At 48.6% G+C, this 17,855-nt stretch overlaps 1 protein-coding gene across 2 annotated transcripts in view; it reads left to right on the top strand.

The window, feature by feature from the left end:
- The window catches only part of AMBRA1 (autophagy and beclin 1 regulator 1), a 764,496-nt gene that overhangs the window by 150,341 nt on the left and 596,300 nt on the right, over positions 1–17,855 (top strand). For both annotated transcript variants that reach the window (XM_085646678.1, XM_085646680.1), the window contains exon 7: positions 13,159–14,666. In XM_085646678.1, coding sequence (XP_085502804.1) covers positions 13,159–14,666 — 1,508 coding nt within the window. The remainder of the gene's footprint in view (positions 1–13,158; positions 14,667–17,855) is intronic.

Raw genomic sequence — 17,855 nt, forward strand, 5'->3', positions numbered from 1 at the left:
GCACACACATATAAAACCTATAAGTCACTCCTATGGCAGGCCTTGACAATCCTGAAGGCCGAGTGCTTGGTTTTTACGTGAGAGGGTGCCCCTGCATGAGCAGAGCCCCACTGCAGCGTTCGGAGTACCTCCTCTGATGCTGTTTGTGGTGCAGCCTGACCATATATTCTTAAGTGCATTAGAACCTCACGGTAAATACTAACTTTGGGATGGCTGCACGGAAACATGTCATGATTGGTGTAACGCTTTGGAATGCTACTTCCCCTGCTAGTTCTGGCAGCGGGGGTAGCATTCCACCCTTCTAGAGGGAGAGACATGTTCACACTGGTCTACCCGGTAAAGACTTTCTAAAGCCCTGGCATCACAAAATCGATGCCACAGGCACGGGTCTGGCCTCCTGCTGCTGACCGAAACTCTGGCAGGGGAGGCCTGGACAATAGGTTTCCTGTCCCAGGGAGGTGTAACCACCTCCCCAGACAGGCAGATGTGTATTGGGGCTGGGCGTGAGCACTCTCTGGTGCTTTGAAGTCCTGCACTGGGGGCACACTTGGTGTCCCTGTGCATAGTCCAGTTCAAACCGGTTGCAGGGGCTACCTGCTCTGGCGCGAAACTGTACAAAGGAAAAGGGTGGGTCCCTAGAGTATGTCCAACCCCCAAACTTAGTATAAGTATGTGAACCCAGTCCTTGAGACTTTAGATTACCCTGGACGAAACTCTGCAACATATATCCTGGACCTTCGACTTTATATTTTCGCTAGAAGACTGAAGAAATCTCTCCTGAGGTCAAGGAGTGACTCCCCTGCTTGGCAGGCACCAAAGAAGCAACTGTCCAGTCTGCAACTCTGAAGCTCCCGCCGGACGCCGAAATCTTTGCATCACCAGAGGTGGATTTCCAGACTTCCCCGAGGCTACCCTGAGTACACAGCGAAGCTGAGGCCCGTGGCTATCGTGGGTGACGTGGAACTGTGACCCCTGGACACCGTGATCTTTTGCCGATCCATCATCTTCCTGGTCTTCCTAGAAGTTGTGCTTTGGGCTCCGAGTAGCCCCAGCCTTGAGCACCTCCTGCACCGAAGATCTCTGGCCTCCACGAGTGACCCGTGGGCCACTTTCAAGTGCAACCGCTCGAGGCTGCTTCACGATCGCTAGCCCATTGGCTAGTGGGTCCCCACGAAGGCAACTCCTTTTCTGCTTGGGCTTTCTTGGTTGCCTCAGACGTGCCCTGAGTTAGCCTCGCTGGGTGAGTCCCCCAGACCTTGCTGGTCTGCATCGTCTTTCTTCTCTTTCCACTTGACTTGCCGTTGCCAAGGCTTGTTGGGTCCATTCTGTTCGCCGACACCGCAGCACTCGACAGACATCGTGGGACAGCTCGAAACCAGCTCCTGGTTGTCGTCGACGCCTCCTGGACATCGTGGCTGAAGAGTCAAGACACCCGTCAACTCACCTGAAACACCCGACATCGGTGGGCATTGGACAATCGTGCCCCTAGTCACTGGTAAGTGACCCAGACTCTGTCCCCTCTGCTTTCAGGTTCCTTCCATCATTGATCCAGGCTTGGATCTCTTCTGACACTTCTCCTCTTCACAGCAGCAGCACTTCTTTGCTAGCTTCCATTGAAAACGACGCTGCCACCTGACACCATTTGACACCTATGCCCCCGGCTTCCCTGGGTGAGGTAACTCGAGTACTCCAGTGCTCCCGTGGATGTTGGCCCTAGACACCTTTAAGTCCAAAAGGGTTTGCTTGTAGTTGTCCTCTAAGTGTCCTTAAACTCTTAATTTTCAACCGCGACTTTCCCCATAGAAGTTAACGGCGAGTCGCGGCTGTGTTCTCACACTGCACGCGGCCCCCGTGGGTCCCCTGTGTCACTGTCTTGGGTGGTTCCCTGTGGTCCAAGCACTTCTACAGGCTCTAGGCCTTGTGTCTAGTTCATTCGTGGTTCTTATACCACTTTATTGGTATATGGTTTGGTATGCCCCCAGGGCCCAAACGTGTATTTGTGCTTTTACTGTTGAATACTGACTTGTAACTTAAGTACTTCGAACTCTAGCCTAATAAAGAGACTAGAGGGGTGTGTTTTATCTTAAATACATATGTTTTAAATATATACCGGGTGTGGTTGTCCGTTCATTTGGTCATTCCTTCAAGACTTAGCCTGAAGGCTGCTTTCCATAGCTACCTCTAGGATAGCTTTCAATAAAGGTTGTCTTTAACCTATAACCATATGGGGTTGTTTGGACTGATTCAGGGTGCCCACTATAACTAGTGGACTGCATATATGAGGCCAACTTTTTACAGTGGGTATCAGAAAGAGCTTTTAAAGAAACAATGAGAACAGGTGCTCCGAGGTGACGCCTTTGGACAGCACCATGTTTAATGAGACCTGGGGGTGGGGTGGTCTGCTTCTCAGCAGGACAGCGCCCTCTCTCTTTGGCTTCTGAGTTATTCCGCAGGATTTAAATTCCACACGCGCCTCTGTCAGAGCAGTACTTACAGCCTCTTTTAAAGTAAAAAGCGCCATGATGCAGAGAATGTGAAATAATAACTGAAGGAACATGTGGAGACTCAAGTGTGAAACCGGAGGGAGAAACGGCTCCGAGGACAGAGAGGCGGCCAGGGGCGGCACACAAGATGAACCACATTGAACTTGTCCTGTCAGTGAGTTTTCAGTTAATGCAGATAAAAACTGCCCAGTAAAACCTTATCTTTTCGACTTTTCCTGCACTCAAACTGTGTGCCCAGCCGGAGGCAGATAGAATCTAGGCTGAATTTCAGTTTATCCCGAGCCCACGAGTGTCATGTCAGTTAAAAACACTCACAACTGATTAAAATCTGCCAGCCTCCTTTCACACTCCAATGCAAAACTAACGAACAAGAATGGCCAGTATATTGGGCTCAAGTTGTTTTCACTAATAAAAGGTGCCTGTTTATTGATTGCCTGAGTGGTTGCCTTTGGTGGGTGGTTGTGACACGAATGGGAGCAGATGTGGCCAAAGTTGCCGACTTTGAAACTGTGGAACCAAGTTCGAGTCAAGCCATCAGCGCAACATCCAGTGGGCACATTACTTAACTCCACTATGCCTAAAAATTAATGTGCTGCTCCCTGCGCCTAAAAAACATGCATGTGACCTTGCGCAATGCACCTGATGATCATGTAAAGCGCTCAGTAACTTCAGCTCAAGTTAGCTTTATATAAAACTGCACACACAAAAAACAAGAATAAAAACAGAACTATTAGTTCAGAGATTTGTGTAGTGAAAATGTTTTTTCTCTTTACACACAGCAGTAACAAGCTCACAAAACCCAAAATATGAGCATGCATTACAGGAACAACATCATTGTATTGCAATAGATGAAAATGTAAATAACATCACATTCTTAAAAGACCGGATGATATGTGCGGACTTAGAAGTGTGCACTATGCTGTGGAGTTTACATTGCACAGCAGTGCCGTTGTTACCAGGAAGATTCCAGGCCAACTGTGGGATGAGCCAATTATGTTAACACCAGCCTGTTGATGTACAGCTTGTCAAGCGCGCGGTGGGAGCGTGTAAGGGCTCCTATCACTACAAAGGAGATGCCAGAGAGGATACGCCATGCGCGTGCACATCGCCTGCAGATACCCTCAACAGGGGGAAGGGGGAATGCCCTGTCCATGCGATGGTCAGGGATTTGTGCTTACGCTTTTCCCCCGATATCTCTAATCCCGAGAGTCCTACGCAAGATGAAGGTGGAGGGCTGCTGTCTCATCCTGATTGCATCCAGATGGCCACGCCAGTACTGGTTTCAAGAGCTTCTGTTATTATCCCAGGACTAGCCGATCCGTCGTCTTCCGACACCCACAATGCTGTCTAGGAACATAGGTCAGGTGCTCCACCCGGACCCTCAGTCTCTACATTTACACGCATGGCTCTTGATTTCTTAGAATTCAGAGACCTGGACATCCCTCAGGACTGTCGGGATCATATTGACAAAATCACAAGCTCACAGCACGATTAAAACTTACCGTCTAAAATGGAGACGTTTTTGCTGTTGGTGCGAAGCTAACCACGTTCACCCGATGGAAGCTCCTGCGGAACAGATCCTTCCTTATTTGTTGCATCTGGCAAGATCTGGACTCTCTTTTTCTTCAGTCAAAGTCCATTTAGCTGCACTTTCCAGATTCAGAAAGGGTGCTCATCTTCCTTCTCTGTGTTCGTCCTCTTTAATCAAGCAATTCATGAAAGGACTTTTCCGGGAGTTTCCTCCGATCAGGCTTCCTCCACCGGAGTGGGAACTCAACACTGTCTTAATGCAATTAATGAAACATCCATTTGAGCCTATCCACAAGGCTGAACTCAAATTCCTCACCTGGAAGGTTGCCGTACTTCTGGCTCTAACGTCCGCTAGAAGAGTGAGTGAAATTCAGGCCTTCACTATAAAGGAACCATTTCTACACTTCACTCAAGACTACGTGCACCTCCGAACTAATCCGACATTCATACCTAAAGTACCGTCACAGTTTCATCTCAATGAACCTGTAAAATTAAGGACTTTCTTTCCAAATCCATCTACTCCAGTGGAACGAGCCTTACATTCTCTTGATATATAAGAGATGTTTAAAATTCTATCTTCAAAAAACAAAGAGCCTTAGAAAGTCTGACCAGTTGTTTGTGGCTTATGGCCAAACTACTCTGGGGAATGCAGTTACAAAAACCACTATTGCCAGATAGATAGCATCAACAATCCATTTCTGCCATGACAAAGCTCACAGGCCATTGTTAAGGAAAGCCAATGCCCATTCAACAAGAACAGTAGCAGCGTCTACAGCATTGTTTGCTGGGGTGACTCTTGAAAATATCTGTCTTGCTGCGACATGGAAGAATGTCCACATGTTCACGAGACATTACTGCCTTCAATCTACGCATCAAGACGATGCAGCAGTCGGACAAGCTGTCCTACGACATCTTTTTCTTTGAGACCCATTTCAGGTACCTTTCCTGTTTTTCAAATGCTATATGTGTATATATATTTTCTCTTGACAATGACGTTTCTACGATAATGACATGTTTGACTTAGAATGTTGTTACACTGCATGTTGCATTTCCCTGTGTATGTTGCATGTTTTGAATTTTAAGGTTGGTTTTTCTTATACCTCTTGTTAACAAGTTGTGGATGCAATTGGGAGTGTATCAGCACTAGTCTCCCACCATCCGCAAATGACTTTATACTTGGTATACTGCTTGCTACTCCGATTCAGGCATGTGAATCTATGAAAGATACCCCAATACTGGATAAGAAAACAAGTTACTTACCTGTAACTACAGTTATCCAGTATTGGTATCTTTCATAGATTCACATGCACCCACCCTCCTCCCCGTAGAGTCAGTTCTCTATGTTTTGCGACATTTACTTCCCACTTGTGCTCGGAAAATCTGAGGAGAACTGGCTCTGCTGAGAGGGTTCTAGAAGGGTGCTGATGGCTGATTGGTTGGTACCAATTCTTTTGTTCTTTTTGCATAATGATGTAGATAGGCTGCTAAGATCTAGGCCTTAGGCCTTTTCTTTGGGGCCTACTACTACTACCACCACTTTTGGCACTACTTTTTTATTTACCGTGGGACTCCCGCCTCGGCGACGGGGAATAATTCAGCCATGTGAATCTATGAAAGATACCAATACTGGATAACTGTAGTTACAGGTAAGTAACTTGTTTTCTTCCCCTGCCTGAATCAATGTAAGTATATGTTTTTAGGTCACAGCCTATGCTAAAGACATTGTGAACATTCTGAATGTTGACCTAGGAATGCATTCTGCCCGTTGCTTACCATTGACTTTGTGGTTTGTATCTCACATTTTCTGGCTTTGTTTGCTGGCTTTATTTGTTTTCGGCTGTCCAGCTCAAGTTCGTCCCTCCCGTTAACCAAACCTGATGCACTGTATACTTCTACAAACTCGCTTTCTGTAATCCGGCCTATAAATCTTCTTATCGTGTCACATTTGCTGTGCATTGAAAGACCGGGTCAAATGCAAGGCTGTGTCTTCCTGCTTGGGGTTCATTTTGCTATCATGCTGGCGGTGGGGGTCTCCTTGAGGAAGGCTGTACACAGCTAAGTTTAAATGTCTGTAAACGAACTGTGCTGACGATCAAATCAATACAGTGGGTATTGACATTTCCACACGTTATTGTTTGTGCACTGTATACTTTTATCAGTAAAACTGTATGTGAGTGCAAGTGTAATGGCCATTTCAATTCAAGATGTGTTGTTTGTTATGGCAGTTTGCTACCATACCCTGCATACTTCACGTTACCCCACTCTGTATCACTCCACACCACTGAACTCTACTCTGCTTCACAGGGCATCACGGCACTCGTCTCTGCACCACTCCATGCCTCTCTACTCTACACTACTCCATGCCTCTCTACCCTATACCACTCCATGCCTCTCTACTCTACACTACTCCATGCCTCTCTACCCTATACCACTCCATGCCTCTCTACTCTACACTACTCCATGCCTCTCTACCCTATACCACTCCATGCCTCTCTACTCTACACTACTCCATGCCTCTCTACCCTATACCACTCCACGCCTCTCTACTCCACACCACTACACTCTGCTAATGCACCTTTTCCCACACTTCTCTACTATGCACCACTGCACTCTTCACCACTTGGTGCCAATCCACTCTGCCACTCCACCACCCTACTCTGCAACACTGCACTCTATTCCACCTCACTCTATGCCAATGCACTCTACGCCACTCTACTCTACCCCAATCTGTTCTCCTCTGCTTCACTGCACTCTACGCCAATCTGTTCTACTCTGCACCACGGATATCTACACCATTCTACTGTGCCCCACTGCACTCCTCTGCTTCACTACACTCAACCCCATTCTGTTCTACTCTGCACCACTGCTCTCTATGCTACTGCTTTCTACACCACTCTACTCATAACCAATGCACTCTACACCTCTATACTCTATGCCACTGCACTCTGCTCCAATCTGTTCTACTCTGCTTCACTGCACTCCATGCCACTCTATTCTACTCTGCACCACTTCCCACCACACCACTCTACTCTGCACCACTGCTCTCTATGCCGCTGCTCTCTACACCACTCTAATGTGCACCACTGTCCTCTACTCTGCTCCACTGCACTCTACTATACCCCTTTCCACGACAGTATACTCTGCAGCACTGCATTCTCTGTCACTGTACTTTACGCCACTCTAGGCCAGTAAACTTTAAGCCTCTGAACTCTACGCCAATCTACTCTAAGCAAATGTATTCTACTCTGTACTCTACGACACTCTACCACTGCATTCTACGACACTTCTCTCTACTCTGAAATAATCTTCTCTGCCTCTGCAGTCTACGCTACTCTATTGCCCTCTATGCCACTTTGCTCTGCACCACTGTACGCCACTGCACTTTACACCAATGCAGGACTGCGCTCTGCACCACAGCAACTCTGCTCCACTCTACCATGTCACTGCATTCTACGCCACTTCATGCCTACTATGCATCACTGTACTGTATGCCAGTGCACTCTGCTATGTGCAACTGCACTCTTCGCCACTGCACTCCATACCACTCAACCCGGCATGACTCCACTCTACACCACTTCACTTTACTCTGAACAATCTTCTCTGCGGCACTGCACTCTGCACTGCTGCGCTCTACGCTCCTGCCCTCTGCGCCGCTGCCCTCTGCGCCGCTGCCCTCTGCGCCGCTGCCCTCTGCGCCGCTGCCCTCTGCGCCGCTGCCCTCTGCGCCGCTGCCCTCTGCGCCGCTGCCCTCTGCGCCGCTGCCCTCTGCGCCGCTGCCCTCTGCGCCGCTGCCCTCTGTGCCGCTGCCCTCTGTGCCGCTGCCCTCTGTGCCGCTGCCCTCTGTGTCGCTGCCCTCTGTGTCGCTGCCCTCTGTGCCGCTGCCCTCTGTGCCGCTGCCCTCTGTGCCGCTGCCCTCTGTGCCGCTGCCCTCTGTGCCGCTGCCCTCTGTGCCGCTGCCCTCTGTGCCGCTGCCCTCTGTGCCGCTCCCCTTTGCGCCGCTCCCCTTTGCGCCGCTCCCCTTTGCGCCGCTCCCCTCTGCGCCGCTCCCCTCTGTGCCGCTCCCCTCTGTGCCGCTCCCCTCTGCGCCGCTCCCCTCTGCGCCGCTCCCCTCTGCGCCGCTCCCCTCTGCGCCGCTCCCCTCTGCGCCGCTCCCCTCTGCGCCGCTCCCCTCTGGGCCGCTCCCCATCTGGGCCGCTGCACTCTGGGCCGCTCCCCGCTGCACTCTGGGCCGCTCCCCGCTGCACTCTGGGCCGCTCCCCGCTGCCCTCTGGGCCGCTCCCCGCTGCCCTCTGGGCCGCTCCCCGCTGCCCTCTGGGCCGCTCCCCGCTGCCCTCTGGGCCGCTCCCCGCTGCCCTCTGGGCCGCTCCCCGCTGCCCTCTGGGCCGCTCCCCGCTGCCCTCTGGGCCGCTCCCCGCTGCCCTCTGGGCCGCTCCCCGCTGGGCCGCTCCACTCTGGGCCGCTCCACTCTGGGCCGCTCCACTCTGGGCCGCTCCACTCTGGGCCGCTCCACTCTGGGCCGCTCCACTCTGGGCCGCTCCCCGCTGGGCTGCTCCACTCTGGGCCGCTCCCCGCTCCACTCTGGGCCGCTCCCCGCTCCACTCTGGGCCGCTCCCCGCTCCACTCTGGGCCGCTCCACTCCAATCAGTGTTGTCAATCCACTGTACACAACTCTACGCCACTGCTTTCTTCCCTTCACCAATATACTCTTCCCTGCATGCACCACTCCACTCTACAGTAAAACAATCTACTGTATGCCACTGCCCTCTACGCCACTGCAGTCTCCCCCCTCCACCACTTGGTCCAACTTCCACAGCTTCACAACGAGTATCGCCGACTGGATGAACACCAACTGCCTGAAGCTCAACACGGACAAGACGGAAATGCTGAATTTTGGGAACACCTCCTCGCCGTGCAACGACATGTGGTGTCCTTCCGATCACCGACCCACACTGAAGGACCACACCCACAAACTTGGCAACATCCTGGGGAGCCAACTCACCGTGAAGTGCCAGATCAACACAGTCTCCTCCCCTGCTTCCACACACACTGCATGCTCCGAAAGATCTTCAGATGGCTTCCTGTCAACACCAGAAAAAACACGTCATTCAAGCCCTAGTCACTAACCGGCTGGACCACGGCAATGCCCTCTATGCAGGAATCACCACCCAAATCCTGAAGAGTCTCTAGGCGATACAAAATTCATCTGAAAGATTCATCCTCGATCTCCCTAAACGGACCCACATCACCCCCACCTCAGGAACCTCTACTGGCTTCCCGTCCAGAAAGATGCCATTCACACCTTCAAGGCCCTCCAGGACTTAGGACCCAGCATACATCAATCAACGACTGAGCTTCCACCAACCCTCCAGACACCTGTGCTCCTCCTCCTCTCTCGCACACACTTCCCGCATCTGCCGAAGACACAGTGTTCCTACTCTTACCTCGAAGCCAAGTCCTGGATTGACCTTACTCGTCACCTCTGAGCACCATCCTCGCTCCTGGAATTCAGAAAGGGACTCAAGATCTGGCTTTTTCGACTGATCCCAGCAAGAACCTAGTGCCTGGATACCCTCGCGGTTGATTAGCCGCGCTCTACGAATCCAAATTATTTGATTGAGTAAACGCTATGCCACTGTCGCACTCTATACCGGCACTTTATTCGAACCCAATGCACCCTAAGCTACTGCACCTACACCAACCACTGTACTTGACGCCGCTATATTCTACACCATCCTACGCCACTGCATGCTACATCACTCTACACCGTTGTATTCTTCACTGTGCTCTACGCCACTCTATTCTACTCTGCACCACTGTACTCTACGTCACTGCACTACTTGCTCTGCTCCACTCTACGACCCTGCACTCTGCTATGCGTGACTGCACTCAATACCACTGCACTCTACTCTGCACCACTATGCTTTACTGCATTCTACCCTGCGCCACGCTGCTCCATTGTCATCTAAGCCACTGCAATCTACTCTGCAGCGCTCTACTCTCTGCCACTGCACTCTACATAACCCTCCATCACTACACTCTTCGCCAATTCACACTACACCACTTTACTCAGAACCATGGCACTCTACAGCGCTGCAGTCTGTACCAGTCTACTCTGCACCACTGTACTTTAGGCCACTTCACTCTACGATACTCTGACACTCCACTCTACTCTATGATGCTCTACGACACTTCTCTCTACTCTGATGCTCTATGACACTCTACTCTAGAATACTCTACGACACTCCACTTCACTCTAGAATACTCTACAACACTCCACTTCACTCTAGAATACTCTACGACACTCCACTTCACTCTAGGATACTCTACGACACTCCACTTCACTCTAGAATACTCTACGACACTCCACTTCACTCTAGGATACTCTACGACACTCCACTTCACTCTGGGGATACTCTACGACACTCCACTTCACTCTAGAATACTCTACGACACTCCACTTCACTGTAGGATACCCTACGACACTCCACTTCACTCTAGAATACTCTACGACACTCCACTTCACTCTAGAATACTCTACGACACTCCACTTCACTCTAGGATACTCTACGACACTCCACTTCACTCTAGAATACTCTGCTCCATTAGACTCTGCCCCACTGACAATCTACTCCACTCTCTGCCATTCCACAGCACTCTACTCCATTCTATGACACTACTCCACTCCGACAACCTACACCGCTGAACACCACTCTACTTTACAACACTACACCACGACAATGTGCCACTACACTGATTCACTACTCAATGTGCTAAACTCTATGCAACTCAACCCTACAATACTCTACTCCCTGTAAGACGCGCTAGAACAATAAACGCTACTCCATGACACTCCACTTCATTCCTTTCTCTGCCACGCCACTCAACTCTACTGTGAGCGACTCCAGAACACTCAACTCTACTCCACATAACACTCGACTACTCTCCACGCCACTCAACTTTATTGTAGATCACTCCAGTCTACGCCACACCAAAACTCACCTCTCCACTTTGGCACCTCACTCTCCTTTACCCTTCTAACTTTTAGCCATGCTGAACAGCTGCCACTCTGGCGTACAACATTGCTAAAGCATATTGGCATTGTCAATCGCTCTTACATAGGTGAGACCTATTGGCTTTGCCAATGCATGCTAACATAGTCCCAAGTGTCCCACACATAAGCATATCAAATGCTCCTAAGTTAATTTACCTATCCCACGCAGTTTACGTAATTCATCTCTGGCCGCCACAGACCACGTCTCCCATTAATATATCAATGTGATGAATAGACAGTATCTGGATTGATTTATTTGTTATTTAGTTATAGATTTATACATATGCCATTAAGCCCTCAATTACGAGTAAATTATAAGCAATCTTCTGAAAAAGTCCTCCTTAAACCTACGTAGACTGATTCTAGAATGCACTAATCTTTGAACATTACCTAGGTCATCTGTGCCTCTGACCACACCACTGTTGTTCTGCGTTGTACATTCACAGTTACATCAGCAAAGATCCTCTTGCCATGAATGTACTTAACAACAAGTCCATTTGTTTGCAGAGATTCTAACTAATTCAAGCGTTATAACGGACTGCGGAGTGTTGCGTCTAATACCAAAGGAATGATTACAAATTACTTAGATCGTAATTAATTATACTTGTCAATACATTTTAAGATGTAAAATGGTGTTTAAGTGGCCTTGTAAGTGCTTTTCAACTTTTAAATCTGTTATTTTCTAAAGGTTTTTTATTTTGGAATCCTAGGCTAGTGCAGATTCAATATCTACTCCATGGTAATTGCTCTCCTTTGCCAATTCCATTCTATGGCCATCAACAAACCAAATAACATAAATGTTGTTGTATTGATAATTATGTGTAAATTATTCAACTTCATATTTACTTTGTATGTTCCACCAAGGAATTCTGCAAGACTATAGGCGGGCTGTATGTTAGCACAAGATCATCTTCTGAAGCTAATTAGAGAACCTGCCTAACTTAGGTGGAAAGACTTCACTGAGGTACAAATGATGATAATACAGAAATATACAAGTTTAGGGAATATATAAGCCATGGGGGGAGTGGGGAATAGGTGACTGAAGGAGGTTAGGGAAGCTTGCAGTGTGGGGGCAGGAGAAGGAAGCTTTCAATGTGGGGCAGGTTAGGTAGGGTTGCAGTGTGGGGGCAGGTTAAGGAGGCTTGCAGTGTGGGGCAGGTTAAGGAGGCTTGCAGTGTGGGGGCAGGTTAAGGAGGCTTGCAGTGTGGGGGCAGGTTAAGGAGGCTTGCAGTGTGGGGGCAGGTTAAGGAGGCTTGCAGTTTGGGGGCAGGTTTAGGAGGCTTGCAGTGTTGGTGCAGGTTTAGGAGGCTTGCAGTGTTGGTGCAGGTTTAGGAGGCTTGCAGTGTGGGGGTAGGTTAAGGAGGCTTGCAGAATGGGGACAGGTTAAGGAGGCTTGCTGTGTGGGGGCGGGGGCAGGTTAAGGAGGTTTGCAATGTGGTATGGGGCAGGTAAAGGTGTCCTGCGGTGGGGACAGGCTAAAGAACCAGAACTATAAAAAGACAGGCCTATAGTGAATGCAGTTTAGGGTGGCCTGCAGTAGTGGTAGGTTATGGAGGCATGCAGCAAGAGGAAGATAGGAAAGGCCTGCAGTAGGGGGCAGGTTATCAAGGCATGCAGTTTGAAGGCAGGGCAGGTTAGGAGGACGGCTGCAACAGTGGCAGGTTAGGAGGACGGCTGCAGCAGTGGCAGGTTAGGAGGACGGCTGCAGCAGTGACAGGTTAGAGGGAAGCCTGCATGAGGGTCACCTCGGGGGCCTTGCAGTGTAGCAGATTACTGGGGCCTATATTGCGTGACATTATGGGGACTGCAGCAGGGTTGGAGTTTAGAGGTTCTACAGCGCGAAAAAGAGTGTGAGCTTACTGAGGCTGCAATTTATGGAATGATTTATGTCAGATAGTGAAGGAGACTTCAGTCACATGAGATCTTCTCAGCAGCCGTCAGTGTGTTACGAAACCGTATATGGTGTTGCTTTCTTTTTGCAGCGTTCACTGTTCTGTGGATCTGGGACTTGTTTTAAAAGCACTGGCTGTGTTCGGTTACTTTTTCATTCTCCTTTCTTCTTTCTCATTTTAGAGCGATGAAGAATCTGAGGCCCCTCTGGACAGCACAGAGATTCCCCATTACCGCCACAGATCCATGCTGCAATCCCAGCCCGTACGCCGCACTCCACTCCTACACAATTTCCTGCACATGTTGTCCTCTCGGTCCTCAAGCACCCAGGCTGGGGAACAAAGTCAAGTCCAGCACACTGCCACACCCCCCCCACCGCCGCCGCCTCCTCCCCCTCCTCCACCACCACCACCACCACCACCACCACCACCACCACCACCACCACCACCACCTCCTCCTCCTCCTCCCTCCCAGTCTGCAACAAGTGAGAGCAATCCACGACTGGTGTACAGCCGTATCCGAGACCGCTCCAGTTATCCTCTGCCCTGCTGCCAGCCTTTGGGCCTGCTGTGTCTTTGCAGCCGATGCTCTGGCAGCGGAATGCCATCTGCTCTCTTTCCTCACCCGGAGGGAACACCTTCTACTTCCTCAGGAGCAACACCCACGTCCTTCTCTTCAGTGCAGACGGAGCCCCCGCATCAGACCTCTACCCCACCGGACCCAATGCTCCTAACTCGCCCCTCTGCCTTCAGTACAGTTGGCAGCACTGCCGGCAACTCTCTTCGCTATGTCAACTTGGGGCCCACTCGCAGGTCACTTTCCACCCATTCACCCCGGTATCCGCAATCTGAGGACTTGACAGGGTCAGAGTGGACTAGGACTGTGCTGCACTTAGGGTCCCGGTCAGAACTGGAGGCAATGCCCCCACCCAGAACTAGCGCATCATCTGTGAGTTTACTATCCGTACTCAGGCAGCGGGAAGGTGGCTCCCAGTCATCTGTGTACACTTCTGCCACAGAAGGTCGTAGTTTTCCGGGCCTAGGGCTAGGCCTTGAGCAGGAAAATGGAAGCAACAGTGATGGCAGTGGCCAGAGCATCCCTTCCATCAGGAATGAGTTGCAGTGTGACCTCAGGAGGTTTTTTCTGGAATATGACCGTCTGCAGGAGCTAGGCCGGGGCATGCGCACTGGGGCTAGCCAATCGCAGCAGGCCCAGGAGCTACTCAACAACAACATGGAGCCTGAGCGTCCCGGCCCGTCACACCAACCACCGCCTCACAGCAGTGAGAACAACTCCAACCTGTCCCGCGGACACCTGAACCGCTGCCGGGCTTGCCACAACCTGCTAACTTTCAACAATGATACATTACGCTGGGAGCGCACACCACCTGCCTACCCTGTGGCAGAAAGCCAAGAGGGGCCCTCCTGGCAGCTTCCCAACACCTTTGACGGGCTCCCTCCTGTTAGTGAACCGCTGCCCCCTCCTGCTGATAGACCAGAGGACAATACAGCAGTCCCAGGCAGCTCTGGCACCCAGGAGGAAAGGACCGTGGGAGTAGTGTTTAACCAAGAAACAGGGCACTGGGAGCGAGTCTACAGCCAGCCCACTGCAGGAAGACCAGGGAATGTATCACAGGAGGCCTTAAACCAGGATATGCCTGATGAGAACGCCGAGGAGGACTCTTTGAGAAGGTAGGAGACGAGGACCATCATATATGTTTTATGTATTAATTAAGAGTGCTTGGTGGTGACAATAATCTGCTTAGAATACTTTCAGGAGGCAAAGGTTACACTTCAGAATGCTTCTGTATATTTGGAACAGTTGAAGGAGCATGAGGTGAGGTACATATTTGGCTGCTTGCATCAGTGAAACGTTTGACTTGACTGGCCCTCAGAGTATTGGACTTTGCACTGGGTTCATGTGGAAGCTATACCACCTCAGTGAAGCAGACTCCAGCACAGCGTGTACAGGTATTGGCTGTAATGCTCCATTATTTTTCGATGGAGGATACCTTTTCAAAATGGTTTCCTCTCTTTTTCAAGCAGTTTGTAGACAAGCTTGGTCAACTATTCTTTTTTGTTGTTGATTGATATGTGCATTCTTGTACTTGGTGACACTTCTGTAGTTGTATCAAAACTGTCATCTCTGGGTTTGATGACATGATGGATTTCCTGTCTGCCAAACTCATGTCCGCTCGGTTTAGTGTTGGGAGAACTGCCTATTTCTGACAATGGAATCTACGCTAGCTTCGTTTACGCTAGCAATTGATCAACAACCTGTTTTAAATTGGGTCGTGTGTAGTAGTACCTCAGGTACTGCTCTACTTGGGGTGGACGTAACAACAAAGATGGGCCTGTTCGGGACTGCAGGAAAATGACCACTACATGCTCGGAGAAAGCATCTTATGATCAGTTCTTTTTTGTTTTTGAATTACAAAATCCATCTTTGAAAATGAAAAGCTTTCCTATGCGGGCGTAGTCTGCTCAGAGAAGGTTTTGTGCTTTTGTTGCAGCGCGGAAACCTGGGTAACGGGAATCAGAACATAACCCCGTACCAAATCCTCCCTTCGTCACAGACCAAATACCACACTTACACATTCACTCATACATTCATTGGTGGGGCCCATAACACCAACACTCACGCTTCACTTCTCACTGGTCTGCACTTACAGGAGAGATGAATGTTCCAAGCGCTGACATGAAAGGAATACCTTATAACCTATAAAGAGAAAAGTATTTACATATCTACACACTAATATCCTTATCTCTACACATCTTAAACTTAAACATTAAGATACTCCTCCCACGTGATCAATGGATCATTTAGTTGGATTGGAATGATGATTTAGTCCCACTATAACGCACTCACAGATCCTGATCTATCCCCTCTCAATAAACCACCAAACACATTTTCTGTTGCTTATCTATTTAATGCAAGAATTTAATTCCATCTAGTAAATTTATTAATCATTACGCAAAACACCATATTTACCTAATCTGGCTATCGGTCGTCCTCCAAGTCATCAAATGTAGTCGTCAATCAGTCAGAATTCGAAAGTTCTTCATGCAGCACGCTACAGTCCCAAAGATGGGGTCAAGGACCAGAGACGTGCAAGCATCGATCAGTGCCCATACATTTTAGGAAGTCCTTAGTTCATCAAAAAATTGGGCAGCATTCAGTCTGTCAAGGATTCAGGAACGCAGCAATCGCGTAGCGTCTCCGTCAGCGAAGAAATACGCAATCTAGTAGCAGCTTTTTTCCCCTCTCTATTCTACCGTCTTTTATAATAAAAGTAAGGTCTAAAAGATACATTTTAAAAGATTTGGGCATCGTTCATTGGTCGGTTAAGATCATCCGGTGAGGTTTCCGACAGTTCAGGAGGTTATGTCATTAGACATGATCCATCTGGTTCCTTGCATTAGTCCTTTGTTAGAGTACTTGAGTTTCCACTGACGCTTTGTTTAATCTGTGGGCGGATCACAGAAGAAATCGTCTCCGTTGCAGAAAGAATACTTTAATGAACTCAGAGTGCAAACGAAGTCGTTAACGGTTGCTCGGACTCGTCGAACAAAAGAAAGAGACGCACCCACAGATTAAACAAAGCATCAGTGGAAACTCAGCCCACCAAAGGTGTCCTTACGATACGATACGCACAGTGAGGAGGGTTCAAGCAAGATAATAAACACAACCACAATTTAACCACGAGACGACACACATAAAGTCCAAAGACTTCTCTGGACGTTCTGTTCCCCTTTGAATAAAGCTTTTAGGTCCTGATGAAATCCCAAGAATAGACGGGGCTTGAAACGCGTCGACCATAGCTCATTGGCCATAAGATTTTCTAATAATTTCTTAAAAACCTGTATCTGTGTATTATCCTGGTAAAAAATGATTCTATGGCCTTGCTGAAAATATTTCTTGATTGAAAATATTTCTTGATTGAATTGAAAATAGTTTCTGATTGAATTGATCTTTTGATGTGATTTGATGTGCGGTAATATGTTTGTTTGGATCTGCGCAGTATGGTATGCGAATGAATGTAAGATATGAAAGATTTGTGATAAATCGCGTGTGTCAGGAATGAAAAAGTTTTAGGTGTTCACAGCTACATTTTCTGTGATATGTGTTTGAAATTCATTTTCTGGAGTCACTAAAAATTAAAGTGCTTTATGAAATAATTGATGAAACAAATTGATTAAATAGACGGAAAAAGTGGTCTTGAGGTTCATGTTTCTATTCAATATGGTCCCCCGCTAAATAACGCGGATAGTAAATTGAGGCTCAGTATTGGTAATTTTGGTGTTATTTATATTCTTTTCGGTATGTATCGTGGCACTCACTATTCCCTACAAAGTAATTATCATATGCATTTTGATTCCTTCTAATACACAATTTTCCCTTCTGAGGCCAATCTAAAGCCATAGTTGGACTAGCTTCTCCTTTCAAGTGTTTTTCCATTTCTACATCCCAGACTGTCTTTTCCACCTTTCCTTCAGATGCCTTCCTTTGCATTTTCAATCTCCTTTCTTCAACCATATCTAAAAATGTATTTTCTTCTTTCTTTAACCCCTTGTGTGCCCCGCCCTTTCCCCGCCCTGTGCCGGGCATTGAATTAGCGGGCGGGGTTCATGACGAGATAGTCTCGTCATGGGCACAGCGCAACCGCGGCCCATGACGAGACCATCTCGTCATGGGCACTCAAGGGGTTAAACTGCAAGTCAAATTATTTCTAAAAATATATTCTAATGTTAGTTCTTTAGTCTCCAAGAAAAATTCACCTAATACTTTAGCAGGTTTTACCTTATTCAGCTTGTTAATTGATGGTACTTGTGAAAATATGTTATCTACATCTGAAAAATAATTCTCTTAAATTCCCTGTT

The sequence above is a fragment of the Triturus cristatus genome, chromosome 3_1 (genome assembly GCF_964204655.1).
Source record: "Triturus cristatus chromosome 3_1, aTriCri1.1, whole genome shotgun sequence".
Lineage (NCBI taxonomy): Eukaryota > Metazoa > Chordata > Amphibia > Caudata > Salamandridae > Triturus > Triturus cristatus.